This window comes from Leptidea sinapis, chromosome 2 (genome assembly GCF_905404315.1).
Source record: "Leptidea sinapis chromosome 2, ilLepSina1.1, whole genome shotgun sequence".
NCBI classification, from domain to species: Eukaryota; Metazoa; Arthropoda; class Insecta; order Lepidoptera; family Pieridae; genus Leptidea; species Leptidea sinapis.
Window position 1 is genome coordinate 25,266,848 of NC_066266.1, and position 23,538 is coordinate 25,290,385.

At 35.3% G+C, this 23,538-nt stretch overlaps 1 protein-coding gene across 1 annotated transcript; it reads right to left on the reverse strand.

The window, feature by feature from the left end:
- Positions 1–405: 405 nt before the first annotated feature.
- LOC126974901 (uncharacterized) lies at positions 406–10,974 on the reverse strand. The gene is made up of 7 exons (XM_050822625.1): positions 10,813–10,974; positions 9,389–9,543; positions 8,394–8,486; positions 5,439–5,541; positions 2,736–2,908; positions 1,062–1,190; positions 406–637 (listed from the first exon to the last, which is right to left on the reverse strand). Exons 1-7 carry the CDS (start codon positions 10,961–10,963, stop codon positions 443–445), a joined length of 999 nt encoding a protein of 332 aa, XP_050678582.1. The 5' UTR covers positions 10,964–10,974; the 3' UTR covers positions 406–442.
- Between the last annotated feature and the right edge of the window lie 12,564 nt (positions 10,975–23,538).

Below are 23,538 nucleotides of genomic sequence, written 5' to 3' on the forward strand. Positions count from 1 at the left end.
AATAATTGTTATATTGTTATCTGTATAAGTCAATGTATATATTATAGTATCGGGAGTCAACTCGTCTGAAGTAAGTCAATCATCTTAAATATTTTGTAAGTGATAATGAAAAATAATTACTGATATTTTTAACCCCATTCTTATATTTTTTTTCTGTATGCTCTTTGTAACTAATTCATTGTAGCATTGTATAATAAGGGTTTGTAGTCGTGTTGTAACTAAGCATAGTAATTATAATGTTTATTTGTAGAACTTTTTTGATTTTGTGATTAATATTTCCTTTTAAGTAAAAGTGTTGTTTAATTTTTGGTAACTTCACTGTTGAAAGTGATACTGTTAACTTCTGTTAATATTTATTATTGTAATACTGTTTGTTACCTATACCTACATAAATAAATAAAATCATTCAAAATTTTAATTCATTTATTAAATAAATACAAAATCACTCCTTTTTCTTCTTGCTAGGCGAATCGTCTTCACTGTGACGTCTCTTCCGGTCATCTGACTTACTCTTATCTTCTGTTTCCGGTATCAATTTCTTAACTCTCGCCGCTTCTGGAGAGTACGCCCATAGTAACATTTCTAAATGTTCATTAGTTGGTTCTTCTTTATCATTGAACAGTTTTACATCGGCGTGCTGTAAAGATCGGAAATTAAAATAAAAAATTCCTGCTGATAATCCCAACTGCAGATTAAGTTATGATTATATTGGCAAATTAATATTACAATATAATATGGTATGTAAATATTTTTTTTTTAAAGTGATAACTCACTCATACAATTTCGCTCATCACCTTGAGACATAAGATGTTAAGTCTCATTTTCACAGTAATTTCACTAGCTCGGCGCCCTTCAGACCGAAGCACAATAATGTTAACACATTACTGCTTCACGGCAGAAATAAGCGCCGATGTGGTACCCATTATCTAGCCGGCATCCTGTGCAAAGGAGCACTGATCAATAAATATATTAAGGTATATAAGCAGTTGGGGATAATTTGAACCGTAATTATTGCATAGAAGTATTAATAAATCCCTCAAAAGTTTATCGAACCAACTTACCTTCTCTTTTAACTCTTTCAGTGCCTGGTTACGAACAATGTCCCAAGTCTTTCCATCTTCTTTTTCTGCCACTGTTCGCAGACGCTTGTACTGTCCCCCCACGCTACTGTATGCTGCTATAAACGATCTCTGAAAAGTTTCATTATTAAAAACATAATATATACCTATTCTTGCCTTGAATACTGAAGCAAAGAAGAAAATAAATTCTATTGCAAACTAGCTGCCCCCACAGACGTTTATTTATTAATATTATGATACACTATTGGTCATACACGTTGTTCTGTTCATAATAAAAAAATCTTGCGAGTGGATTTTCGTAAAATCCGTTCTTAGCTGACCTCTACTCGACGAAAGGAATGTTCCTACCAAATTTCAAGTCTTTACAGTTCCAGATATATCGTGATGAGTGACTATATACATGGAAATCTCTTATATATATATAATATTTATTACTTCTACAGTGTGTTAGATTAATACATAAATATAAAACAATTTAAAATCTCCTAAGGTCTCCTATTGGCTGCAATACAGCCATTTAAACGTTGGGGCCAGTTATCAATAGAAGCACGCACTCTTTCCATGGTCAAGTTCTTCATCATTCATCAATCGTACGGATTTTTGAACGGGACTCCAAAATATCACGACGTTCAGAGCAAGCCGTACTCTCTAAAACTGACCATAAATCATAACCCAGCGGATTAAGATCGCGACTAGACGACGGCCAGTCTTCAGCTCTGATGTAGTCCGAAACGTTCGTTTCCAACTAAGAATGCGTGCTTTATGACCCGGCGCCTAATCTGGCTGGAAGGACTATTCTTGGTTATTGAACATGGTGTTGTTAAGGGGTTTCACTACCTTCTCAAAAAATGGTATCTTGATACACTTGTGCCGTTGTTTTGATACTTTTTTCACAAAAGTATGGCTCAGTCACTCCTTCATAGCTAAAAGCCCACCAAACCATCACTAAAGTCGGACAGTGCTCACGTTGCACTCTGTCGACTAATTGGTAAGATTCCTTAGAGATTTGGGCATAAAAACGGTCATTTTGTTGTTTAAAATGTTGCTCAGTTGTAAAAGTTTCGATTTTACCACCCTATTCTTATTTTAAATTATCAGTTAAGAAATGACCAGTAGGTAGGTACGTCTCTTAGAGGTTGCAAGTAATTAGTCATCTTTAAAAATACGCGACATAGTTCTAGGTGGTATCTTCACCTGCCGAGATAAAATCTTTTGCTTTCGGAAAGTATTTCTTCTAATTCTTTCCCTTACTACTTTGACCACCTTTTTCGTACAAACAGAGGAGGTCTTATTGTGCCCATTAATAGCCCGGTACACAAACATTTTACTAATGCCAAGCGTATGGAGAGCTTCAAAAATTGCATTTGGCTCCATACCTACTTTGTGTAATGCTATCACAGCGCCAAAATGAGTAAACTCAATGAACAATCATATAAAAATGACAGCTTCCAAATTCAAATGTAATATTTTGTTTATTTTATAAGTAAAGCATAAATAAATGTAGCTTATATTATATTGTAATGCTTCTATCTCAGAGCGCCATTTGTTTCCGAAGCGGTAGTAGTTGTTAGAAATGAAGTCAAAAATAATAATTGTAAAGGAATCAATTTTGAGAAAATAAATGCCTCTCTTTATAGATAATGTTCTACAACTCACCTGTTGGTCAGTGACCGTGCCTCCTGCTAGCTCGAGGCACGTACGAACAATTCCCAGTGGCAGATAAGGATTGTTCTGTTTGCTCATGTGGAGTGTATCGAAGTCGTCCAGAAACTTCTCGAACAATGACATCGCTTCTTTAATATTTGAAAGTTTTGTTTCATCGCGGGTACCTGCAAAGAGAATTTTTATTACCATTTTGGGGAAGGCAGAATTACAGTCAAACCTAATTAAAGAAAGAAATCGCAATCAATTTATATAGATAGAGTAAATAATATTATGTTGTATTAGTATGGATTGTATTGGTATAATATATGAGAAACAAGTCAGAAATTAACGTTACAATTTATTTCATCTTATCTTATCTTAAATCTCGTGTCACAATGTTTGTCCTCAATGGACTCCTAAACTAATGAACGGATTTTAATGGTGATTACTTCATGGAGTGCAGTTTGGTCCAACTTGAGAGATAGGGTAGTTTTTATTTCGATTTGGGACCCATATATATTTTTATTTTCAATATTTGTTTTGTATGGACATATTTTCTATGAGAGAATTTAGTGACGCACGGTTTGACAGTACCGCTGTGAAACAATTCCATTCTAACAATAGGGAGCATATTTACGAAATAATTTTTGATGTTTTGAAATATAAAACAGTTGTTTTTTTACTATCTACAGAACAACGTCTGTCGGGGCAGCTAGTAATTTATATAAATTACGTGACACGTTGTTTGTCCGCGATAGACTATTAAAATAATGAACGGATTTTAATGGTGATTACTTCATCGAGTGCAGTTTAGTCCAACTTGAGAGATTGGATAGTTTTTATTTCGTTTTGAGACCCATAATTATTTTTAAGTCCAATATTTGTTTTGTTTGGACATATTTTCTATGAGAGAATTTATTGACGAACGGTTTGACAGTTCTGCTGTGAAACAATCTCATTATAGTTAACAACAGGTAGCAATGACGTTCTATACGTAATATAGAACGTCATTGTCAGGGAGCATATTTTACAAAATAATTCTTGGTGTTATTGACAAATTCATAAAAAACAGTATTTTATTTATTATCAGAACAACGTCTGTCCGGTCAGCTAGTTTTATATAAATCACATTACAGGTTAACTCGCCTATAACGAGTTAGAGTGATGCCGCGTTATAGGAAAACGCGTTATACGACTTGGTAATACTGCCGTATAACGCAGTATTACGACCACGTAATTCGTAATAATAATAAAAAAGGATTGTGTGGTTTTATGAAACCACGGTGAAAGTAAAACTGATTTTCTTAACATTTAACTTAACAATTTTTGGAATAATATTTACATTAAACACTGACAAAAACAAACAAAATAGCGTGGAGCACTGGCACAAATGAGTAATAGTCTATACACTACTCGGTCAACTGCTGTGAACTACAGATGAAAAATTTTGAGACGATGTAATAAAAGTTTCACTTTAAAATCACAATTCAATAAATTTAATAAAATAATAAGACACACGTGCCAAGGTACATGAAGCTATGAACTGTACAAATCATTATAAATTTCACAGTACAGTGGGAAATACCCGTGTTATATGGCAGGTTCAAAACGAGTTTTAAGGTTACCGCGGTATAGGGATTATGTATTATGTACTTATTTTCCATTTTCGTTTTCTAAAAATGATACAATTGGTTTGTTATAACTAAAATAATAAATAATAATAATAATTATGTTTTTCAATACATAGTAATTGCACGATAAACCACTTACTACACACACTTACCTCACAATGTAAATACCAAATGATTGTTACAACTCGATCGAGCGCTTCACCTGAGAGCGTGACGGATCAGCCTTACTTATTACTTACGAGTACTAAAATGTGAGTGTGTTGCGCAAAATCGAAGTTTTCTCTTAAAAAATAAGCTTAATACACTATAACAGAAATGATTACGACATCAAGACGAGGTTAATAAGACGATGCTCAACTATTATTATTATCTATACTCAAAATGTAATAACATTTACAGTATTCATAAATAATTATAGGTAAATGAGTAGTAGTAGTAGTAAATCAAGCAGGGGGAAATGTGGCGGCATAAGATGGACATAGACTTAGAATATACTAGAGCGATCTGAAAGCCCGTTAATATGTGACCAATTTTGATTTGTCAATGGATGTGTAAGGTTGTGATTAACTAGTTTAATCATCAAAACACTTTAGAACTAATTCCAAGTGTCGCTGACTGTTGCTTGTCAATCAAAATCGGTTACAGTTTCGTACTTCGTTAGAGATGTGTCGGTGCAGGCCTGTCTAATATCTAAAATAATCTTTGGACCTGTAAATGGGCAAATGTAATGTATAGAAGTGAAAATCTTGATAATTTGTTATTTTTAAAGTGATATTTAATTTTCATTATAATTAATCCCAGAAGAGAGGGATATAACTTTAAAAATAACAAATTGTTGAAATTTGAAACAGTGACATCAATTTCAAACAAGTAAATTTCCTAATATAGCAATAATTTGGGTTGAGCAGGTAAAGTAGGTCCTGTAGATTGGGCAACAACCTGAGAGTTGAACAAGTCATACCAAGATTTACGAAGTATGCGTCACGCCAACGGTGGGCTCAGTTGGTGAGAGCGCTCGAAATTTAATTTTTATAAGTGATAATGTATCAAATAAGTAAAGTTCAAGGCTTAAGTTAAGACTTACAAGTAAGAACCCGCTTCGCCCTTCCAAGGAGTCCTTTTACGGCCAATTTCTGATAGTCCGGGTCGCGTCCTTCAAGCTCTTTGACTGTGTTTTCCGCTGTCTCCTACAATCATTACAGGTGCGTGAGATATTCCATCTTTTACACTTACAGTGACATCGTGGCTGAATCACGGTATGCCAACTTCTTCACCACAATGGCCTTAACTCTACAAAGCGCAGGTCCGGCCACTTATGGACTATTGCTGTCATCTCTGGTCTGGCACACCCCAGTATCAGCTCAATAGCTTCGTTGTGTGTCTTCTGCCATATTTATCGCGGGGAATGTTCCGGAGAGCTGTTTGGCCTGATTCCCGCCGTCGAAATTCACCTTCGCCACGCCAAAAATTACGATATCATCCTCACCATCTGTATGTGTGGTGTTCCTCCACAGTAAGCCTTTCAAGTATCTTTCTTCCACGTACTACAAAGCTGTGGAATGATCTTACTTGTGCAGTGTTTCCGGGATGATATGACATGAGTGCCTTAAAAAAAAGTGCGTGCACGTAAAAGGCTGCCAACGCTTCTATAACCCTAGACAGCTTGACCGCTGCCACCTACTCCACGCATATGCGCAACTCATCCCATCATGCTACTAATGCTCTCAAAGAGATTAATGTCACAGATGAGCTGGTAGTACTACGACTCGTGGAGAAAAAGATTGAGGCAATCGTTGCACCGGACCCCGAATTCCACTCAATCGTTGTTATGAGAAAAACTTAAATTTGTCATAATATGTAATTAAATATAAATTATATAGGTGGGTGGCTGTGATCACTTAACATCTTTTTCTTCACCTTCTCTTCCATAAAAACGTCCTTTCAGATACATCCTCAACCTTACAGCCACAAGTAAACAGCTAACTAGCGTGAAAATAACGCCTGCTGTTTTATTTGCGCGCCTCAGCCCTGACTAGGTAAGTAGGAGCGGATCGTAGTGTGCGTAAACTGATTTATCAATGTGTTATGAATCTAACGCAGAAGTACAATTTAAAATTAATGTTATTATCTAAAGTTGCTCTTGCTTTAAAAGGTGTAACTAAATAAATTGCTAATGAAATGAATGAATGACGCATCAAATATATAAGTCAAGTGTGTGTGGGCAAGTCGGTCGCGGGAGACCTCGTAGAACATTCGTCAACCAATTGGTTTTGAGAAAAGGAGAGGTCCCGCAACCGGCGAGCATGTATGAAAAGAGTAATGAATGTAGAGGAAGCGCGTGAAGTTTGTAAGGATAGAAGCAAATGGCATTCTATTGTCTCTGCCTATCCCGACGGGAACAAGGCGTGTGTGTATGTATGAAATGGCCGATGAGCTCACAATAGCTGGAGCTACAGGAGTCCAATATGGTCCGGAACCTATTTGTGGACTGTGAAAGAGCACCATCCAAGAAACCAAATTCAACAAGAAGCACTTAAACGCAGGAGCAACTCAACAGGTTTAAACCATTCCAAAGCACTGATAACGGCATTCAACAGCAGATACGCGAATGAAGCCCTATCATTGAACAGGAAAAATCTAGGTGGCGACTACACCCTGCTCCCACATGCTGTTTGTAATACTCGCATCAAGAAGATACTGCGGTTCGTAAGTTTTTTTTTATGGAATAGGAGGACAAACGAGCGTACGGGTCACCTGGTGTTAAGTGATCACCGCCGCCTACATTCTCTTGCAACACCAGAGGAATCACAAGAGCGTTGCCGGCCTTTAAGGAAGGTGTACGCGCTTTTTTTGAAGGTACCCATGTCGTATCGTCCCGGAAACACCGCACAAGGAAGCTCATTCCACAGCTTTGTAGTACGTGGAAGAAAGCTCCTTGAAAACCGCACTGTGGAGGACCGCCACACATCCAGATGGTGGGGATGATATCCTAATTTGTGGCGTGTCGTACGAAGGTGGAATTCGGCGGCAGGAATCAGGGTGAACAGCTCTTCGGAACACTCCCCGTGATAAATGCGGTAGAAGACACACAATGAAGCGACGTCTCTACGCAACGCCAAGTGATCCAGCCGTTCACAGAGCACTGGGTCCCCGACAATTTGAGCTGCTCTGCGTTGCACGCGGTCAAATGGATCGAGCTGATACTGTGAGCTGATAAGTGCGTTAGAGCTTGACGACGAGCTATAAGTATGAGTATAACCGACTTCTAAAAAGGAGGAGATTCTTAATCGTCAGCTAAGGTAGATTTGTAAGTACATATAAAGTTTTAAGTGCGATTTGCTTGAGTCGCACGCTTGACGTGAGGAGGCGAGAGCGGGGCTGCGGCTGAAGGTCAAAGATTCCAAAAATAAGTTGCGTAGAGACGTCGCTTCATTGTGTGTCTTCTACCGCATTTATCACGGTGAGTGTTCCGAAGAGCTTGATTGATTAACTTGATTCCTGTCGCCGAATTCCACCTTCGCACGACACACCACAAGTTAGGATATCATCCCCACCATCTGGATGTCTGGCGTTCTTCCACAGTGCGGTTTTCAGGGAGCTTTCTTCCACGTACTACAAAGCTGTGGAATGAGCTTCCATGTGCGGTGTTTCCGGGACGATACGACATGGGTACCTTCAAAAAAAGTGCGTACACCTTCCCTAAAGGCCGGCAACGCTCTTGTGATTCCTCTGGTGTTGCAAGAGAATGTGGGCGGCGGTGCTCACTTAACACCAGGTTACGCTCGTTTGTCCTCCTATTCCATAAAAAAAAATACACAATAGTTTTTTTTATACTTTTTAGTGCATACTACAGTTATTGTTTTGGAATATTTTTTGAAGTCGTTTTTTTTGTTAAAGTTTCCACTTTTCGAGTTTGTTTTATACGTGATTTTTCTATATATATACAACGTCACTGCATTAAACCAAAAATCACCTTTTAATTTTAGTTGAGTCCATTAATTTACTTTTAAAAAAATGAACTGGGAAAAATGTTCCTTACCTTATCTTTGAATCCTAAACCTGGCACAGTCTCTGCTGGCAACTCCTTTTTATCCTTCGGTTTCTCTTCCATCTCCACATCAGAACTGCTAGCCTAGTAATTAACGTTTTATGAGATTTTTTCTGAACTGAACACTTCTTTAGCCGCTTTGGGCCCTTTTGTGTAGGGTTAATCTTATGGGTTCATGTCACCGACATGCCCATGACTGGCCCACGCGATAAATAAATAATAAAAAAATTAAATATATATATATATATAGATAGACACTTTTTGGTTGTGTGAAATGTGTCCTTTAGCGCCTTTAAAATTTTGAATAGCATTTGTAAATAAATAATAGTTTAAAAAAAACTAAAAAGCACGCTTTATATAAAATTCAACTAAAAAATAGAAAATAGTGTAAAAAAAGCGTGGGGTGCTTTTAAAGATATTATATATTAGATTTATTAAAATAATAATTCTTCTACACTTCTTTATTAACTATTATTTATTTTTCATTTTTTAGTCAAATTAGTGTAATGTCATCGGTGCTCGATAAATCTACAAAGTTTGAATGAAATCTAGCCGTTTGAAGTGGGTCATAATCGCGCCCAAAGAAGTCGGTTACAAACATACAAACATACAGGCAAAACTAATATAAACCGTATAAAAACAGAACAGATTGTTCTTTAAGTAATAAAGCTATTTCTTGTGGTTCTACTATTTTTTTAAATATAACCTCACCACCACAATATAGTCAATAAACAATATAGTATAGGATTATCTTTTTATGCGTTTTCTTTATCTATTTCGAGAGAAACCTCGATACGCATATGCTTGGAAAGTAATATCTTTGAGAATTGTAGTTGGGCCTAAAGGCTTAGGCCCAAGTTAAGGCCTTGGGTAGAAAGCAGATGGAAGACAATAGTTTATGGTACCCACAAAGGGCTAACGATAAAGGAGATAAGTATCTATGGTAAAAAATCGAGAAAAGAATCAAAATCAAATAGAAATCTCACATTGTCATCTTCTTTCTTATCTTCTTTTTGTTTCTCTTTCACCTTCTCTTTCTTATCAGTCTTCTTGTCCTTATTCTTGTCAAGGTCTGCGAGCCAAGCTTCAAAGACCTCCATCGCTTCTTTTATGTTCTTTATTTTGTCTTCAGCTTTCGTCACTGAAAAATTGAGTCTATTTTAATTTATATTAATTTATTAACCAACTCGTCAGACGGCCATTCCCAATATTCAGTCTATCTCCGGTTGGCGACAACTTGAGATATAAAATGGTAACCATCGTTGACTTTTCTGTCCCAATAAACTTATCGACGGTAAGTCACCTTATCCGTACACGTTGTCTGCCAATGGGAGGACGTATAGCTTACCAGCGATTGAGGTTTGTATAGAAATTGCAACAGTAAACTGGCGATTAGAATGACTTAGCGGGTATATTGGGTCAGCTTCAGATTATTGACAGCTAATTACTGATAGTAGAAGGTCGTAATTTATCTCTAACTGTAGATAGTATATTGGGAACGGCGGTAAGTGATGGATATTACAATATATAAAACGAATATATAATATATAATAGACGACCTGTATAGTCGAGTGGTTAGCGATCCTACCTAGAGGTCCCGGGTTCGAATCCCGGTAGGTGCAAGCATTTATATGATGAATATGGATGTTTGTTTCCGAGTCATGGATGTTTAAATGTATTTATGTATGTTTATATGAATTTATGTATGTTTAAGTAAGTATATTGTATTAAATATATCATTATCTTGTAACCCATAACACAGGCTATATATGCTTAACTTGGGGCAAGATAATTTGTGTGAAAAGTGTGTCAATATAAAAAACTTAACACTTCAGAACTATTATAAATATTTTACATTAAAAAGTTTACCTCTCAGAAAAATGAACTTTCATCCATAATAAACTGTAAAAATATTTCACGGCTGAGATTCGAACCTCGACCTCGCGATGTTTCGGCTCGCAATCACAATGATTCAACCACTGGTCCAATGAACGAATGTTCGTTTAATTGAAATAGCTGAACTATAAATCTTTCATCAATAATTTTAACGCATGTCTTACGAATATTCAATCAGGCCACGTGTCTTGACGCGAGTTAAATAATTTATACTCATGACATAAATTAATAATAATAATACAATTTTTTTTTATGGAATAGGAGGACAAACGATCGTACGGGTCACCTGTTGTTAAGTGATCACCGACGCCCACAATCTCTTGCAACACCAGAGGAATCACAGGAGCGTTGCCGGCCTTTAAGGAAGGTGTACGCGCTTTTTTTGAAGGTACCCATGTCGTATCGTCCCTGAAACACCGCACAAGGAAGCTCATTCCACAGCTTTGTAGTAGGTGGAAGAAAGCTCCTTGAAAACCGCACTATGGAGGACCGCCACACATCCAGTCCAACTTACTCGAAAGTACTCTTTTGGCTCGTCCTAGAAGACCCCTGACAGTCAGTCTTCGGTAGTTCATATCATGTTCTTCTAGAAGACGAAGGGTCTCCTCTGCCTTCGCTTTGTCCTTGAAGCCGAAACCAGTTTCTTCTTTATCGTCTTTACCCATTTTCTGAAAATATATACAGGATATGAAATAGCCACTTACTAAAAAGGGGGGGGGGTTCCTACGGGTCCATGATTCCTTCTTTTTCATGAAAATAAGGGACGAGATGAGCAGGACGTTCAGCTGATGGTTATTGATACGCCTTGACCATTACAATGCAGTGCCGCTCAGTATCCTTGAAAAACCCCAAAAATTCTGAGCGGCACTACAACTGCGCTCGTCACCTTGAGACATAAGATGTTAAGTCTCATTTGCCCAGTAATTTCACTAGCTACGGCGCCCTTCAAACCGAAACACAGCAATGCTTACATATTACTACTTCACAGAAAAAAAGTTGTTGCAGCGCCGTTGTGGTTCCCATAATATAGGCGGCATCCTGTGCAAAGGAGCCTCCCACTGGTATATATTTTGAGTATGCACGCATTGAAAGTATCTTAAATTAAAATTATATTGTGTCTACACGTATAAAATATTATCAAAGTTTGAAAGTTATTATTATTGTCGGCCACTCCGCAGATGGCGAGTGATTCCAAGCGCGGCACTCTGTGTAACTCATATCTCGGGATATTAAGATACTATATTACAAGATTTATCAAAATTTGGAGCTCATACGCTTTATCTTATATAACTTTTTATAATATTTCATAACATCAAGAATTATTTCGTAAAATATGCTCCCTGATGTTATAATTAAACAGCAGAACTGTCAAACCGTGCGTCAATAAAATTCTCTCAAAGAAAATATGTCCATATAAAACATATCTATACTAATCTATACTATTTTGTTTCTTTGTTTGTTTGAACGCGCTAATCTCTGGTACTACTGGTCCGATTTGAATGATTCTTTCAGTGTTGGGTACTCCATTTATCGAGGAAGGCTATAGGCTATGTTTTTTTTTTCAAAATTAGGGATCCGTAATAAAATTGCTATTTTGTAACACAAGGTGTAAAATCGAAAACCTATTTTTGCGTGCGCTGCAAAAACTATTGACAATAGAACAAAATGATGTACAGGCTATAATATAAGCAATATTTTATAACTTATAAAACTATCGCGTGAATTATACTTTATATGGCAAAACAACGTTTGCCGGGTGAGCTAGTGTTAGAAATAAAATTAATTATGGGTTATTAAGCCGTATTAAACGGTGACAGCAATGTATCCGTAAGTTAAACTAAGGGTATATAGCTTATTGAAAACGGCCGATAGTCCAATGCTTTATGTCGATAGGTTATTGAAATGTAAGTAAGTGTAAGAGGATAGATTTGTCTACCTCTAGTAAGTTAAACTAAGGATAGATAGGTTATTGAAAACGGCCGTCAGCCGAGTTAGTTAGTCTTTTGTGGGGCTATGTATAATATATATATTATATATTTGCCTTTACAACAGGAACTCAGAAAATGTTTAACTAAATTATTTATTATGTATTACGAAATTTAAAAGAATTGTTAAAGTTAAGTTGAGAATTGTTAGTATGGTGAATATAAATGTCTTTCAAAATGAAACCACCGAATTGGAATTATACATTTGATTGGGTGAGTTTCTTGCGCCAATTCTTCGCAGGTCTGAGGCATAAATTTCCGAATGGGTGGTAGCTTTTTACTCATTAATTAGTGATTTCATAATATACTATTGTGAATAAAAATATTTCCATACGCAACGCTCCGAAAATTGAGGGACAATTGTGCAGCAAAAGCGGGCAAAAATAAGTCATACTGAATAAATTCAAATTCAAAATTCAAATTCAAAAACACTTTATTCATGTAGGTCACGGAAATGACACTTATGAATGTCAAAAAATAAAAAAAAAATTTTGTTTCTTATTGAATTTACCGCTACTTCGTAAAGGGTTGAGCTAATGAGAAGAAGTAGCAAGAAACTCATCGCCACTCTATTAAGTCAAGATTTACATTTAAATTGTTTTACAAATCATTTCAATTACAATATATGCAAAGTGACGCAACAAAAATACTCAAATGTCAAAACTGAAAGGCTTACACGAGTAAGTCAAAAAAAGAAAAAAAAGTAAATTAATACTTATAAACAGAAGAGTTATTGAGTATAGTAGATGCATCAATCCACACATACCGTAAATAAATAGAGGCATTATGTGAGCATTTCATAAAATAAAATATATTTTAACTTTAACGGAAATAATAATAAAAAAAAAAAACATCAAGCAGACCTCCCGGTAACAAGATCATCCAGCCACCATCAGAATACTTACAGAGAACCTCTTAGTGAAAAAAAATCGCCACAATCAATTTTATTAAACAGCAATTTAGATAAAATGTTATATTTTGACAAGTATAATTAATGCAGTTTTAAGTTTGGCGAGTCAACATCTCCTGGGCGAAACACGTGTTTGAAGACGAATATTGGCGGAATTAGCACTTAAGAAAACACAAAATATTTGAATTTTGAATTTCCGCAGTTGGATATACTGAAATACACAATATTTGCGCCATGTTTCTCGTACACGCTTTGTGATTAATACTAAATCACTACTAAGCTGGTGTTCTATAAGTCACCTCCGAGGCGACATGTTTTTTTTTATATTAGAGAGGGCAAATGCTCAATTGATGAAGGTGAAGCAACCGTCAAGAGATACTGTTTTCTTGAAGGTCTCAAATGCCGTCGTTATTATTACCGAAACAAAATAATGCTTACACATTACTGCTTCACGGCAGAAAAAGGCGCCGTTGTGGTACCCATAAACAAGCCGGCATCCTCTGCAAAGGAGCCTACCACTGGTTAATAACCTAATTCGCCTCTTACGACACAATTGGGCTTGGGACATCCCTAATCTTTTTATGCCCCAAGGAAGCATAGGGAAAAAAAGGCTTACCCACTAGGTACCTACACCTACCTCAGTCCTACCGACACAGATTGGATAAACTTTGCAAAGACGGGCTCAGAGACTCAAGTGGTAAGCCCTATGCCAATCTTAGACTGATATCTATGCAGCGTACTAACGGCCGTACTCAATATACTATCTACAGATAGAGATAAATTACTAACTTCTACTGTCAGTAATTAGCTGTCAATAATCTAAAGCTGTCCTAATATACCCGATAAATCATTCTTATCGCCTTATATTGGAACGCGTGAATTGCAACTTCTATCGCTGGTAAGCTATACGTCGTCCCATTGACAAACAGCGTGTACGGATAAGGTTAGTTACCGTCCATAAGTTTATTGGGACAGAAAAGTCAACGATAGTTACGATTTTTATCTCAAGTAAGAGATAGACTGAATATTGGGAACGGCCGTAAGTTGTATCGGTTCGTTTAAACAGCAGCCGGTAATTGATTCCACAAAGAGACTCTGCGAGGCAAGAAGTTTCGTGCAAAAACACGCGGTTATACAATGTCAGACGACAACGTAATGCGGTGATGTTTAACGTGCCTATGTCACTTTCATTACGTCCTTATTAAGATTAAAATGCTCAATACATATTTTTTTATGGAAAAGGAGAATAAACGAGCGTACGGGTCACCTGGTGTTAAGTGATCACCGCCGCCCACATTCTCTTGCAACACCAGAGGAATCACAAGAGCGTTGCCGGCCTTTAAGGAAGGTGTACGCGTTTTTTTTTTGAAGGTATGTTGTATCGTCCCGGAAACACCAAACAAGGAAGTTCATTCAACAGCTTGGTAGTACGTGGAGGAAAGCTCCTTGAAAACCGCACTGTGGAGGACCGCCACACATCCAGATGGTGGGGATGATATCCTAATATGTGGCGTGTAGTGCGAAGGTGGAATTCGGCGGCAGGAATCGGGTGAAACAGCTTTTCGGAACACTCCCCATGATACATTAATCTAACATTCCCTAATAACATTTTGCAAACCGTTCTTAGTCATTATGATGCGCCAATTAAAATGGCATTTATGCGGCTAAATATGCCTGTTTAGTTATAATTAAATTAACATAATTTAGTAAGGACATTTTACTAACAATTATCATGGATTTTTTCTGATATAAATTATTATTATTACTATAAATACACACAATGAAGCGAAATCTCCTTTTATTGCAAAACGTTAGAAGCATTCCCCGTTTTTGACAACATTAACACAATTATTAATTATTATAATATTATATACAAGCTACTTACCTTAATATTAATAAATACTAAATTATCACAGAAAAATAAAACACTCAAACGACAGTATTCAAAGAGTAGCGCTTGACACACTGAATGCTTCTTCAGAACTAAATTTCAAAATATGTTGTTGTTTTCATTGGCGGGAATATGTGATGTAATGCGGCTAAATTACGATGACGCAACAATGTATTTTGATAAGCGTCGCGAGGTGACTCGTGTCTTTGGGCGTGTTGCGAACGCAAATCGACCAAAATAAACATGACGTCATGATTTCTTTAGTTTACTTAGTTATTCCAAGGCCTTCGTAATTTATTTCCGATGGGACATGATATCATTCTAGGTCAACATAGCTTACGAAAGCATTGTAAGAATAATTTATCATTGGATTACTTATTTACTTTAATGTTTAAATACGAATTTAGTACGAGATTTTGGAGATTACAATAAATGGCGGGAAATATAAAACTAGCATGTTACTTGATTATTTAAAAAGTCACATCATGTTAAATTAATAGTTACTTACAATTTATTGTTATAAAATATATAACAATTATAATGGTGAACATAAAAATTACAAAAAATACTTAGGTAGTGCAATTAAAAATGAAAATAATACTAGGGCTACAAAAAAGATATAAGATTTATACAATACTAGCTGACCCGAGACGTTGTTCTGTAGGTAATAAAAAAAAATACTGTTTTATTGTTATTTGCCTGTAATATGACAAAACATCAAGAATTATTTCGTAAAAAATGCTCTCAGTTGTTCTAATGAAATTGTTTCACAGCGGAACTGTCAAACCGTGCGTCACTAAATTATCTCATAGAAAATATGTCCATACAAAAAAAATATTGAAAATAACAATAATTATGGGTCCCAAATCGAAATAAAAACTATCCTATCTCTCAAGTTGGACCAAACTGCACTCCATGAAGTAATCACCATTAAAATCCGTTCATTAGTTTAGGAGTCCATTGAGGACAAACATTGTGACACGAGATTTATATATATTAATTAAGATATTAAGATTATAATGGTGAACATAAATATTACAAAACTAGCTGACCCGGCAAACTTCGTACTGCCTCAATCGATAAATAAAAGGCCTAAAGTTTTGTATAAAATAAACTTAAAACAAACAAAAGGAATCCTTTTTTTATTAAAACAATTATCATACAGTCTGTGAATCAATTTAAAGCTTTCTGATATGACTATTTTCTTGATCTGTCTCTCTCTGGTCATCATTGCAGTTAGCACGTGAGGTAGCTCTTAAAATAATCTGAGAGATATTTAATAACTGTAGTTAAGAGAAAGTTAGATAGATATAAAAATTGTAATTACTTATTCAATTTTTTTTTTTATGGAATAGACAAACGAGCGTACGGGTCACCTGTTGTTAAGTGATCACCGCCGCCCATACTCTCTTGCAACACCAGAGGAATCACAGTTCATTTTAATTTTAAACTATTCTTTCAATTTGATTTCTCAACGACGGGGGACACATGAAAGGAAAAACAAAATTGTCGTTTTTATTCAACGTTCCCTGGACTTCCACAAACAATTCAACACCAAAATTAGCCAAATCGGTCTAGCCCTTCTCCAATTGTAGCGAGACTAACGAACAGCAATTCATTTTTATATAGATAGATAGACTTAGGTACTCCCTTATTGCTTTTAAAAAAGAATCAATTTATAATGAAACTAATACTATGGCTAAAAAATGTTATTAGTATTAGGTAAATATACAATATTATAACGTTAAACGAGAATTAAGTATATATATTTTACGATTTAAAATTAATTGGTCTTAATTCATATTTTTAATATTGTTAATGCTAAAAAAGACAGTAATATCGTACAATAAAACTCTTTATTTAATAGTCTGTGGGCGTCCCAATTCCCAATCATGTGGTATTTAAGAAAGTCAATTATCGTATAGTATACCTTTACCACACAAACGTTTTTAACAAAAGTAAGTAGTTGTTGTAAAAGACTTACTAACTCGACTTAGACGACTATTAGCCATTATAAGTTTATGTCTGTTCCTGGTTTTAACATTATGGCAGTTTCTAACAAATTCACTTATGTGCCTATGAGCATATATTACATTGTCAAGAATATATTGAGAAACAACAGTTTAGATATTAATTTATTTAAATTAATGACTTATCGGGTATATTGGGACAGCTTCAGATTATTGACAGCTAATGACTGACAGTAGAAGGTAGTAATTTATCTCTATCTGTAGATATTATATTGGGAACGGCCGTAAGTCTGTTCGCTAATCCTTCAATACGGGGGCCCCATATACAGTATGATAACCGAAAACGGGAATTACATTTTTTTTTTACGAAATACAATTTGTCATTATATTTGTAATACTAGCTGACCCAACAAACGTTGTATTGCCGATATTAAAATCGCAATACAAAAGTAACTGTTGATCGTAGATAGGTGAAAATTTTAAGTTGTATGTATTTTTTTATGCTGACTCATAATCAAACAAATTAAAAAGAAAATGTCAAAGAAATTAAAAAAAAATTGGCGTGAACCACCCATTAACATTTAGGGGGCTGAAAAATAGATGTTGTCCGATTCTCAGACTTACCCAATATGCACTCAAAATTTCATGAGAATCGGTCAAGCCATTTCGAAGGAGTTTATCTACAAACAGTGCGACATGAGAATTTTATTTTATTATTTATATATTAGATTGTTACTGCTAAAGAAAAACAGTAATGTCAAATTCAAATTCAAATATTTTTATTCAAATTAGGATGTGACATCACTTATTGAAAGTCAAAAACTACCACCCATTTCAAAATGAATACCTCAGACCTGAGAAGAACGGGCGTAGAAACTCAGCGGGCTGTTTTTTGGAAAAAATATGTTTACAAAGTAATATTGTACAATTATACTTATTATTTAATAGCCTGAGGGCGGTCACTCCATTCCCAATCTGTGGTATCATTAAGAAAGTCATTAATGTTATAGTAACCTTTACCACACAAACGTTTATTAACAATTCTTTTGAGTAACGTAATACTTTTGTTTTGAACATTTTCTGGGATCTTGTTGTAAAAGCATATACATCGCCCCACAAAAGACTTACTAACTCGACTTAGCCGATTAGTAGGCATTCTAAGTTTATGTCTGTTCCTGGTGTTAACATTATGGTTATGACAGTTTCTTGCAAATTCACTTATGTGCCTATGAACATACATTATATCGTACAATAAAACTTATTATTTAATATCAATTAACCTTATTATAATAAAAAATATTTATATTTAAATAAAAATATATGATGAAACACTAAAATGGACTAGAGCAATAACCGAATGGTACCCCAGAGGATATAAGAGGGATAGAGGAAGACAGTTCATACGATGGGAGAATGAACTAAAACAGATAGGATGACCACTATGGACTAGAATAACAAGGAACCGGGAAGAATGGAAGAACTTGGAGGAAGCCTTTGTCGAAGGACAAATAGTTAACAGAAAGAGGACACAGACTGTTTAAAAGTTACTGCTAATAATAAAGTTAATAATATAGTTATGTAAGATAAGTTAATTAATTAAAATGTTTTATATTATGAGTATTAGCTAGTAAGTTAATTTTTGTTTTGTTAACTGTTATAAATGCTTTATTATTATTATATTCTCTTTATTACAATTTCATCTTATTTTCTACATTTATATATATAACATTTTTATAAAAAACAATATTACAAATATAAATATAAAAAAGAGAGCCGGCGTTGGTTCACGACAATTCCGCCGGTGGTTAGGACGACAGACTGAGGAACTTCCGCACGATGCGTGCCGAAAACAGGTGCTTTCTGTAACTGACCCTTTATCCAGTTATTAAGTGACAGCCTCTTGAGATGATGGTCGAGGCTCTTTGCTATAAGACCGTTAACGGAAACGACTATTGGGACAATTTTGCTTTCTTCCACGTACTACAAAGCTGTGGAATGAACTTTCTTGTGCGGTGTTTCCGGGACGATACGATATGGGTACCTTCAAAAAAAGCGCGTACACCTTCCTTAAAGGCCGGCAACGCTCCTGTGATTCCTCTGGTGTTGCAAGAGAGTATGGGCGGCGGTGATCACTTAACAACAGGTGACCCGTACGCTCGTTTGTCCTCCTATTCCATAAAAAAAAAATTGTTGAATCAACATCCCATCATGTCAGTAACCTCGTGTGCTAAGTCTAGGTACTGAGTACGGTAGGTACTCAGGTACTAGGTACTGAGGTAGATGAAATAGACAATTTGTCTATTTCAGCTTTCACAAGGTTATCATCACATGGAACGGTGATATCAACAATAAATGCCCGACGCTCTAACCGATCTACCAACACAATATCAGGCTTATTAGCAATGATAGTTCTGTCCGTGATGATAGATCAGTCCCAGTAGAGCTTGGCACGGCTGTTTTCCAGAACTGGCTCCGGAGTATACTTATAATAAGGGACTTCAAAATGCATAAGTTATTATATTATTATGAATGTAAGCAAGTCCGAGGAAACAAATATAATCTTCATTTGTGGTCATCTTATTAATTCATAGATGATATAATAGATAATTGCGTTACATAGAACCTTGACCTTTATAACAGCTTGCTATTCTGTACATACCTAATAAATAAAATACTGTTTTTTTTTATGACTTTGTCAATAATATTTCATAACTTCAAGAATTATTTCGTAAAATATGCTCCCTCTTGTTATAATGGAATTGTTTCACAGCAGAACTGTCAAACCGTTCGTAAATAAAATTCGTACAAAAAATTTTTGAGTTTCAATTCGTATGGGGAACCCCCAAAATCTAGTGTTTTTTTTCCTATCTTTGTATGAAAATCTCAATGCGGCATACAGACTACATATACTTACCAAGTTTCAACAGTATAGATCTTATAGTTTCGGAAAAAGTGGCTGTGAAATACTCAAAGAAAATATGTCCATATAAAACATATATTGGAAATAAAAATAATTATGCGTCCTAAATCGAAATAAAAACTATCGTATCTGTCAAGTTGGGCTAAACTGCACTCCATGAATTAATCCCCATTAAAAATCATTCATTAGTTTAGAGGAGTTCACTGGAAATAAACATCAGGACACTGGATTTATATGTATGTATATAGTCGTAATAGCTGACCCGGTAAAACAAATTATTTTTAGAGTTGGACCGATTCTTGGACATTGCTTATTTTTGTAAAATAAAAGAATCTTTGTAAAATAAACGCCTAAATTACTCTTTATTACCACAACTACCTGCCAATAAAAGTCCCGTCAAAATCGGTCCAGCCATTTCAGAGATGAGTCAGAACAAACAGACAGACAAAAATTGAAGAAAAAAAAGTGTTATTTTGGTGTATGTATATTCATACACATGTAGTAAAAAACGGCTTATTTCTATATTACAAACAGACACTCAAATTTTATTTATATGTATAGATTAAGATAGTGCATTTTAGTTCAAGCAATGCGTAATAAGTAAATAACCAGCCTGAAGCAAAAACGTTTAATCCCCACATATCGGGCTGCCATTACGTTTGTATATTCTAAACGTAATTTAAGTTTTGACGCTTTTTAGGGTTTCGCAGCCAAATGGCAAAACACGGAACCCTTATAGATTCAAAACAATTTGTTATGTTTTTAAAGTGATAATCCTCACTCCTAGGATTAATACACAAATAAAAATAGAAAACAAAATTTTATGAACGACGCGGGACTTGAACCCACGAACTCTGGCGTTCCGTGCCGGTGCTCTAACCAACTTAGCCAAACCATTCGAGCGACGTATCGTCATAAAACCTAGTATGCTTTGTTCAACTCTCAGGTTGTGGCTACAGGATCTACTTTACAGTTTACCTTACCTTACCTTATAGATTCGTTATGTCTGTCTGTCTGTCCGTATGTCACAGCCACTTTTTCCGAAACTATAAGAACTATACTGTTGAAACTTGGTAAGTAAATGTATTCTGTATGCCGCATAAAGATTTTCATACAAAGATAGGAAAAAAACACTAGATTTTGGGGGTTCCCCATACGAATTGAAACTCAAAATTTTTTTGTACGAATTTTATTTACGAACGGTTTGACAGTTCTGCTGTGAAACAATTCCATTATAACAAGAGGGAGCATATTTTACGAAATAATTCTTGAAGTTATAGATAGGAAACACAAAGATAGGAAAAATACTCTAGATTTTGGGGGTTCCCCATACAAACTGAACTCAAAATTTTTTTTCATCATAGCCATATATTTGTGGTGTGGTATCTTTGGATAGTTCTTCAAAAATGATATTGAGATTTCAAATATAATTTTTTTGATGTAGATACATTACCATGCAAATTTCCACCGAAAATTGGTTTGAACGAGATCCCATTAGATAGTAGTTTTTTTTAATACGTCATAAATCGAAAACCGCAATTTAACTTTCAGTCAATCAACTCGAATATAAAAAAAGGACATTACTTGTTGCTACGGAATCCTTCATGGACGATTTGATTATCCGCTGTTCATCTGTTTGTCTGTCAACTGTCTATGTCATATAAATCAGAATAGGTATAGGTGCAGTTGAAATTTGTCAGAGTTTGTATATTTTTTTATAAAAGCATTTAAAAAGGTGAAAATGTTAATGTCGTAAAGGGCTTGATTTCCTAAGGTTCAGTAAGAAGTTAAGTTTAAGTCGTAGATACGTCGCTTCGAGTGTTCCGAAGAACTGTTTCACCTAATTCCTGCCGCCGAATTCCACCTAAGCACGACACGCTATAAATTAGGATATAATCCCCACCATTTGGATGTGTGGCGGTCCTTCAAGGTGCGGTTTTCAAGGAGCTTTCTTCCACGTACTACAAAGATGTGGAATGAGTTTCCTTGTGAGGTGTTTCCGGGACGATACGACACCTTCAAAAAAAGCGCGTACACCTTCCTTAAAGGCCGGCAACGTACCTGTGATTCCAATGGTGTTGTAAGAGAATGTGGGCGTCGGAGATCACTTAAAACCCAGTGCGCTCGTTTATCCTCCTTTTCCATAAGAAAAGTAAATCATTTGAGTTTATTATCCGATATTAGTGTTAGTGAACAAGAATATTATCTTCAATTCATCATATAATGATTTTGTTAAAACATGTAAACATTTTGCGTTCTCTATTCGGAGTTTGGTGGGGTACCCCTATACTCAGAAACTCGTGTACAATGCCCGGGTTCGTAGTCACTTTGATTACGGCACTCTTCAATCGAAATGCCTGCGGATAATATGTGGTGCTATGAAATCATCTCCAATTAATGCTCTCCAGGTCGAATGTTTTGATGCTCCCTAAGGTAGACAACGCCTTAGAAGCAACGCATAGGTAACGCCTTAGAAGACAACGAATATTTTTGAAAAAGATCGATTTTTAAATCGATACGAATCGTAAGTCTATGAATCGATTCACTAAAAAATCAAGGTGTTAAAGATCGATTTCTAGAAAGTCGTTTTTTTTCCAAGTTTGCTTTTATAATGTAAATATAAACCCATTTTGTAAAAAAAACAAGGTCATACTAAGTCATCTCTAATCGGTAAAGTAATTTTCTTAGTTCAGGTTTTTCAATGATAACAATTATTTTTATTACCAAATCAAAGTCTCATTACCTGAAGCTATAGATGTCCTGGTAGCTTTGATTTTCATTGAGCTAAATAAGCTAAATAAATCTGTTATTCTCACTGATTCTAAGAATTGTCTACAATTGTCTATTCTATTGCAACTTACCAATTTAAATCTTAACATAAACTTATAAATTATATATAATTATATTTATATACATAAAAAACATATTCAAAATTAAAGATCTTTAATTTCATCTTCCACTGCCATTCTAAAAATATTTAAGTTGTTTTTGCCTGGGTGACAGCTCTCTTTGTGAGTGTGGATTTGATGAAAGAATTCCCAATCACATCTTTTGAGTTGGCTTACTTACGTACATACCTATATAGTTTTTACTTTTATGATAACCTCATCACTTGCAAAGTTGCCGGCAATTGAAAAAGGCACTCAAAAGGAACAGAAGACTCATAATGAAGGAACAGATTATTCCACGATACTCCACACATCAAGGCTAAGTGAAAGTCGTAAAAAAATTTTTTTTGTTCTTGCCAGTTTAGTAAACTTTTTTTATTGAAATGAAGGCGCAGGAAAGCATACAGCTATCCCGCGAGTTAAATCAACCGGGACCATCGTAATATAGGTCACTTCGACTAACTTCACTGTTAATATTTTTTGGGTTTTGGCAAAACAAAATAATCGATTCACTATTGCATAATATCTAATTAAGAGTTTGATCTTTTCGACCTAAAAATCGATTCTCCAATTTTATTAATCGATCTCACATGAATGGTCGCCATCCCTGACAGCAATGAGCAAACAATCAAGTGATATTTATTGTTGAGAATTATGTAGTATTTACGTCCTCTTT